General features: G+C 32.9%; 1 protein-coding gene across 1 annotated transcript; it reads left to right on the top strand.

Moving 5' to 3' along the window:
- Window positions 1-3712: 3712 nt before the first annotated feature.
- HELRODRAFT_167185 (hypothetical protein) lies at window positions 3713-5822 on the top strand (the record flags this gene model as incomplete). The annotated part of the gene is made up of 3 exons (XM_009012714.1): window positions 3713-3790; window positions 5401-5637; window positions 5763-5822. 3 exons carry the CDS (start codon window positions 3713-3715, stop codon window positions 5820-5822), a joined length of 375 nt encoding a protein of 124 aa, XP_009010962.1.
- Between the last annotated feature and the right edge of the window lie 2590 nt (window positions 5823-8412).

Here is an 8412-nt window from a genome sequence, read left to right as displayed (position 1 = left end):
ACTGCTGCTACTATTACTACTGCTGCTACTACTACTGCTACTACTACCACTGCTACTACTGCTTCTACCACTACTATTACTACTGCTACTACTGCTTCTACCTCTACTATTACTACTGCTACTACTGCTTCTACTACTACTGCTGCTGCTAATACTACTACTATTACTGCTGCTACTACTACTACTGCTACTACTGCTTCTACCACTACTACTACTACTGCTACTACTGCTTCTACTACTACTACTACTGTTGCTGCTGCTAATACTACTACTACTACTACTACTGCTGCTGCTACTACTACTGCTACTACTACCACTGCTACTACTGCTTCTACTACTACTACTGCTGCTGCTGCTACTACTACTACTACTACTAATACTACTACTACTAATACTACTACTACTACTACTACTACTACTACTACTACTGGTGCTGCTGTTGCGACAGTTTTTGTTGATCGTCATTAAAATTCGTTTTTGTAATCTTTTTTAGATTCTTTGATATTTCATTTTCTCCTTGTATGACGTCAAACATGCAATGTTTACACATATAACAAAACACATATTGTGTATATGTGTATGTGTGCATGTATGCGTGTGTATGTGTGTACGTGCCTGTGTGTGTGTGTGTGCGTGTCTGTGTATGTTAGTTGAGTGTTGTATGGATGGGTACGATGATGAAACGTTATATGACAGATTCGGGATTGAACTATTATTCATCAATATTTATTCTCTGTACTTATGTATACACGTATGTTTGTATGTATGTTTGTATGTATGAATGTATGCATGTTTGTATGTATATATGTACAAATGCACGTGCGCATATATGTACGTGTGTGCGCGCATATGTATGTCCGTCTGTATGTTTGAACGGCGAATGCATTAAATTTTAAAAGTAAGAAACATTCCATCATCACCATCACATCAAAATCATCATCATCATCATCATCACATTAGGATCATCATCATTATCATCACATCAGGATCATCATAATAATCACATTGGGATCATCATCATAATCATCATCTTCTTCACATCCTCATCATCATCCTCATCATCATCCTCATCATCATCCTCATCATCATCTTCATCCTTATCATCATCATCTTCTTCTTCATCATCATCATCATCATCATCCTCATCATCATTATCATCTTTATCCTTATCATCATCATCTTCATCATCATCATCATCATCAACACCATTCCTTTTCGCACGCTGTTGAAATTTGCATGGAGACAAACATTTACATCCCGACATGCGCAAACACTGGAGATGGAAGTGCAGAGGAGATGGGCAGGTGTGCATGCGTCGTGTGTGCTTGCGTGTGTGCGTGCGTGTTCGTGCGTGTGCGTGTATAGTTAGATGTGGTGTGTATTCATTGTTCTCATTCATATTTGCATATTTCTCCATTCTTAGCTACCTACAGATACATATTAATATATACTCTTAGATTCTTTCATACGCAACGACATACATACATGCGTACGAACATACAAACAAACAAACATACATAAATACGAACATACATACGAAACGAAATTTTATTTGCTTCTCAAAATTGAGAAATCAGGATGACCAAATCATGATGAAGAAAGCAGGATGACCATAATAGAATTTATACAAAATTCATCTAGTATGGCCACCTAACCAAAAATGTCCTAAGTTCAAACAAAATGAATACATGCATACGAACACACATACATGCATACAAACATACATACCTACAAACATATATACACATACACACAACATGTGCACATGGGTTTCATTTATAATATTTCATTGACTCTTCCTTGGATGCTTTGGGAAATGTATGCATTATTCAAATACACGGATACCTACCTACCTATATACACACATACATACATACACACACATACATACATACACACATACAAACACACACACACACTGCATGCGTTAAAAGACGATCCTTTTTCTTAGTCAGTTACATCATGTAATGTAATTTTCACTATTCTATTTCACTTCTATATTTAAATCTACTTTATATATATATATATATATATATATATAAAGAGAGAGAGAGAGAGAGAGAGAAAGAGAGAAAGAGAGAGAGAGAAAAGAGAGAAAGGAAAACATAGAAAGAGAGAGAGAGAGAGAAAAGAGAGAAAGGAAAAAATAGAAAGAGAGAGAGAGAAAGAGAGAGAAAGAAAGAGACATAATCGTGTGTATATACATACATATATATATAAGAGTAACATACATACAACCCCATATAAATGTGGATAATTTTTTGAGATGAGTTGTAATCAATTTCTGCCGTTGCTGGCGTGAAGCGCTATATAAATTATTGAAATTTTTTTTTTCGAAAATTTTCTTTTCTTTGCACAGTTGCGTTCTCGCGTCAAAAAATTTATTTCCACCGCTATTATTTTTATGATATTTTTGATCTTCTTCAAACTTATTCTACGAAATGATAGCATAGCGAGCATTATTCAAAACAGAAAGACACAAAGATACAACACACACACACACACATATATATACATACACTCAAACACACACAGATACATACATGCAAACATACACATACATACAAACACACACACACACACATACAAATACCTCAAAAGTGCGTGGTTAATACTTGATAACAATGCAAACCAGCAATGAACTGAGTTGCGGTGATTTAGATGGCTGTGATTTTTTCTTTCACTGAATAATGTATGAGGCAACTTGTTTAAAATAGATAAATACAACGGACAAAAAGATGTTTAAAAGTGAATCTTTTGTATGCGTGTATGTGTGTGTACGTATATTATACAAAACATGTATATCTGGTATATGTATGTATGTATGTATGTATGTATACATCTATGTGTATACGTATGTACGTATGAATAGGTATATATATGTGTGTGTGTGTGAGTGTGTGTGTGTGTGTATGTGTGTGTGTATGTGTGTGAAATTTCTACCGCAAAACCCATCTATAAATCCATATGCGTAGTTTCTGCTAGGTTGATAAGGTAGAATTAATTTTCACTTGGATTTTTCGAAGTTTTTCTAAAAGGAGTGTCGATATATCAGGTGATCTTTGTATAGTTTTGTTTTGTATTGTATCTTTTTGTATTGTATTGTAACTTTTTGTATTTTATTGTATCGTTTTGTACTGTATTGTATCTTTTTGTATTATATAGTTTTGTATTGTATAGTTTTGTATTATATCTTTTTGTATTGTATTGTATAGTTTTGTAAGGTATTGTTTTTATAGGTATTTTATTGTATTGTTCTGTATATAAAGCATGATATTGTGTTGGATATACAGAATATTTTTGTAGTTTATATATCTTGTTGTATGTGTATGGTTTTTTTGTATTGTATATAGTTCAATGTATAAATTATATTGTATATATTGTATTGTATATATTGTATTGTATTTTATATATTGTATGGTATTTTGTAAACGGTGTTCCATTGTTTTGTGTTCTACGTTATGGCTTATTGTTTTGGTTTTCCATAATAATTCTATTATTAATAATAATAATAATTATTATCTATTATTATTGTTATTATTATTATTGTTATTATTATATTTTATTATTTCGGCATCACATAGAAACAAAAAGGTTTTTGGCAGTCTCACTGAGAAAAAAATTTTTTCTTCGTCGCTCTCTTTTGAAATGTATAATTCCGAATTATAATAATAAAAAATAATAACATAAACCAAAACATGCGAAAAACAAAATGGCGGAGATACAAAACAAAAGCAAGATGGTGGAAATACAAAACAAAAACAAGATGGCGAACCGCAATTTTTTGCATGTCAGAAATGAGTATTTATCATGTGCAGCAATTGAAAAAAGGGAAAAATTGAATGGCAACGAAAGCCTTTTTTGTTTTTTTTTATTTTTTTTAAATAAAAACAATAAACAAAACCAAAAAAGGAACGAAAACCAAAAACAAACAAAACAAACAACAAACAAACAAAACCGAAACAGAGTAAACAATGGATACTCACGGGCATACATGCAACTTAAATACATACATATAAACAAACAACCATATAAAAACATACAAACAAACCAACATATATACAGACAAATTTACAATATAATGTACAATCAAACAAACAAACAGACATTCAACCATGTTTACTAAAAGTACACCCACAAACTCTGAGAAAAAAAATAATTTTTTTTTCAACGTACTAAGAATAGAATACAAAAATTTAGAAAAATGTAAAATAACAACAATAATAATTACAATTTTATCTTGCGATGGTAACACAGCAGCACTGAATAAACTAAACAAACAACATCTTAGCGAGTTGTTGATGTTGACGATGACGTCATTGTTGTTGTTGTTGTTGTTGTTGCTTTTGTTGATGTTGTTGATGATGATAATTCAACAATTTCAATTCATTTACGTTTTATTCTAATTTATTTGCATCAATTTCAATAAAACCAGTCGCTCAATTTTTTTCTTCAAAAACATGTTTGGTGAAAAAATTACGGAAAGCCGATAATAGTTTTCAATAATTAGTTTGGCAAGCGAGAGAGCGTGACCTCTCATACAAATAACAACATAGTGTGTACATTTTCTGTACACTAAGCGAACGTACATACATAAACAAACGTATACAGACAAACATACATACTAACAAACAAACATACATACAAACAAACAAACATATATACAAACAAACAAACATATATACAAACAAACGAACGAACATACCATGTTTAACAGACAATATTAAATGACATGGGTCCCCACATAAAATGCTTATAAAATGCGAAAACAATCATTTCATAGAAAGTCATTTCGTTATCGGTTGTAAAGCTTTACTTAAACTTTAGCCAAGGCTTACATATTTTATTTCTACCTACCTAAACTAATAAAAAGTTAGGAAGTAAGAAAAGATGAGAACAAGAAACATAACTGCTTATAGATGCTCGTTTGTATTGCACGTATGTATGTATGTATGTATGTAAGTATGTATGTAAGTATGTAAGTATGTATGTAAGTGTACCCCACCGACTCCAATCCAACCAACAGACCTTTCCCAGGGCAACATTTTGGAGGAAGCATATAAACGCACATTCAAAGAGTTGCTTTCCTCAAGCCCTGACTCGGCGACCTCAGCCCGCTTGCTGGCAGTTTCCAGCGAGGCGAGTTGCGGCTGGCTGAGATCTTTGCCCAATACGTCGGTGGGTACCAGATTGGACGACGAAACGGTCAGGACAGCCATTGGCTTCCGTCTGGGGTTGGCCGTTCAGAGTCGATATACATGCAGGTGCGGCGCGGAGGCGGATGAACTTGGCCATCATGGTCTTGTTTGTCGTTTGGGCGGAGGTCGCCAGCAGCGACATTCAGCTATAAACGATTTTGTGTGCCGACTTTTCTCCAAGGCCTCAATTTCGGTTTTAAAGGAACCGTCGGGCATTGCGGCGCACGATGGTAAGCGCCCTGACGGGTGTACCTTGATCCCTTGGAGAGCCGGCAGGTGCTTGGCGTGGGACGTTACCGTTCCGGGCGCCTTTGCTGAGCGCTACGTGCAGCTTACTAGCAAAGAAAGCGGTTTGGCTGCAACCAGGGCATCTGACGAGAAGATCAAAAAGTACGACGGAGCTCTCCCCTCGATGGAGTTTTTACCGATTTGTATCGAGGTCCTCGGCCCCATGGACCGTATTACCTCCGGGTTTTTCAATCGGATTTGTAAAAATATCAGTATTAGGTCAGGCGATAGTAGGGAATATTTTTTGCTATGAATAATATCTCGTGCATTCTGCAGCGGTTTTTGCGTGTCCGTGTGTTGGAAAATGTGGAGTTGAATGCCGACGAGGTTGAGTGACGTTATAGCAAATAAAATCAAATTTAGTCAGACGCTTGGCTTTTGGTGTCATTCGTCAATGATTTGGTTTTAACACTTACATGTATGTATGTATGTATGTATGTATGTATGTATGTATGTATGTATGTATGTATGTATGTGTGTGTTGTGATTTATACTGAAGAAATAGAAGCACTTATTTGAACGGCATTTGGTGAGAAGCCCCCACGCCGCGTCAAGGCAGCCGTTCATGAGGGAGTTAATAATAAAACGACAGTGCCTAGAAATAATAAGTAACGAATTTTAGAAATAATAAATCACTTTAATAAACTTAACTAAAATACAATGAAAAAAATATTGTGTTGAACGTTGTGTTTGATTGTTGTTGTTGGTGTTGTGTTGAACAAAAAAACAATACAACACAAATAGACTAGAAAGAAAGAATGAAAGGATAGAGTTCCTAACTTACCTATGTTCACTAAATTAACTCACCTACCTATGTTCAATTAGCTCAACTTACGAATTAATCCTACCTATTTGTACAATTACGAAGGAAAAAGTAAGAAAAAAAGGATAAAACATCTAGCAAACAACGAATGTTTATCTGTATGTATGTATGTGTGTATGTGCAAAGTCTATAAAATGAAATAAACGAATAAATCTAAAAATAATAAATAACGAATAAACAAATAATTCTAGAAATAATAAATATGAAAATAAAATAAAGAAATAAAAAAATGAGACCGGACGCTAAGGGAATGCCCTAAAGCGCTGGTCTGATTTCAACGTGTTTTCGGCTTCTATTTATACCAGTTCCATTCATATATTCTTATCTTTTCAATCATTGACATCAATAAAAAACTTTATTTAAAGTATATGAAACATTATTATAGTTGCTTAACAACAATATATTAACTATACTAGAATGAATTCAACGGACTCCTACTGACTTCCTGATGGGTTGGTTCTGAAATTTGTATACGTTTAGCTAGTTGGATTTAAAATTTAATCGAGATCACTCCTTTTTCACATAACGATTGAAAAATGAAATGTGTATTTCTTTTATTTCATTTCTTTTATATATTATACTTACAATCAATTCAATCATTCATAACAGTATAAAGTTTATTGATTTAATGTTATTTATTTTTGATTGTGCCAAACAACATTCTTCCCAATAGAGCTACTCAAACTTCGAAACATTCTGATTGATTGACTGGTTGGAACTGCTGTATTTCTTTTCCTCTAAACATATAATCTTATTAATTATCTGTATACATGGATTCTAAATACTTTATATATATATTTGTTATATAACTTCCTTATAAAACCAACAGTAATCAATGTTACATGTGTATGTACATATGTATGTACACTCGCGGTTCAAACTATTCCGAGAGAATTCATAATAATTTGACACCACACACCTTTCTTCACTTTAATTGTATAATTTAAATGTATAAATATAAAAATATAAATATATTTATTAACTACACATATCTATCTATCTGATTATTTATTTAGTTTGGTTGTTTGGTTGGTAGATCGGTTGTTTGGTTGGTTGATTGTTTGGTTGGCAGTTTGCTGTTGTTGTTATTAATGTTGTTGTTGTTTTTTGTGTTGTTGATATGGTTGTTATTGTTGCAAAACAAAAATAAGCATAAACCGATCAAACACTTGTGAGATTTCAGTGAATAAAAAATACCACATAGAAGCCTGTCAGATTTAAACTAATTCATCATCGTCGTCATCACCATCGTCGTCATCATCGTCGTCATCATCACAATTGTCACAAACAACAACAGCGTCATCATCATAATCATTACACACGCACGCACGCACGCACACACACGTATAAATGAAAAATAAAATTCATCCAACTAATGTTTTTTGATGATTCATCCATCCATCCATTAACCATCCATCCATTCATTCGTTCATTCATTCATTTATTCGTTCGTTCGTTCATTCATTAATTCATTCATTCATCCATTCATTCAAAAAATAAACAATACTTTACAAGAAGAACTGCTGACGAAAGCCTACTAGTATATATTTTCAGTTATTCATTCAAGCTATAATTTCAATATTGAATGTATACGTCCCAACCGGATACAACATTTTTTTTGTTGACAACTTTTTAAATTATCGACGTAACGAAATGTTTTTTTCGGAGTTTAATAAAATGATAATTTCTCTGAACAATGAAAAAAGATTTATTAAAATAGGATTGCTACTTTGATGCGAAATCGTTGGCGGAAATGACGTCATTGTAATAGTAAAAAATGTTTACATGTGCGATACTGAATTAGCCCGTTATACACTATATATATTCAATTCCTATAAAAAAAATTTACCAAACATCATATGCACATAAAAATAAATAAATAAATAATTATAAAATATATTTATACTTATAAATTCAAATTATACAATTAAATTAAGTAAGGTGTGTGGTGTCAAAATATTGTGTATTTGTACGGCGCGCGTACATACGTAAAACTGATTACTGTTGGTTTTATAATGAAGTTATATAATAAATATAGATATAAAGTATCTAGAATCTGTTGGTCGAAGTCAATCTAGTATGAGAAGCTCTGCCGTCAAGAAT

This window comes from Helobdella robusta (genome assembly GCF_000326865.2).
Source record: "Helobdella robusta unplaced genomic scaffold HELROscaffold_11, whole genome shotgun sequence".
Classification (NCBI taxonomy): Eukaryota; Metazoa; Annelida; class Clitellata; order Rhynchobdellida; family Glossiphoniidae; genus Helobdella; species Helobdella robusta.
The sequence above is the reverse complement of the archived record's forward strand: the minus strand, read 5'-3'. Positions and strand labels throughout refer to the sequence as shown.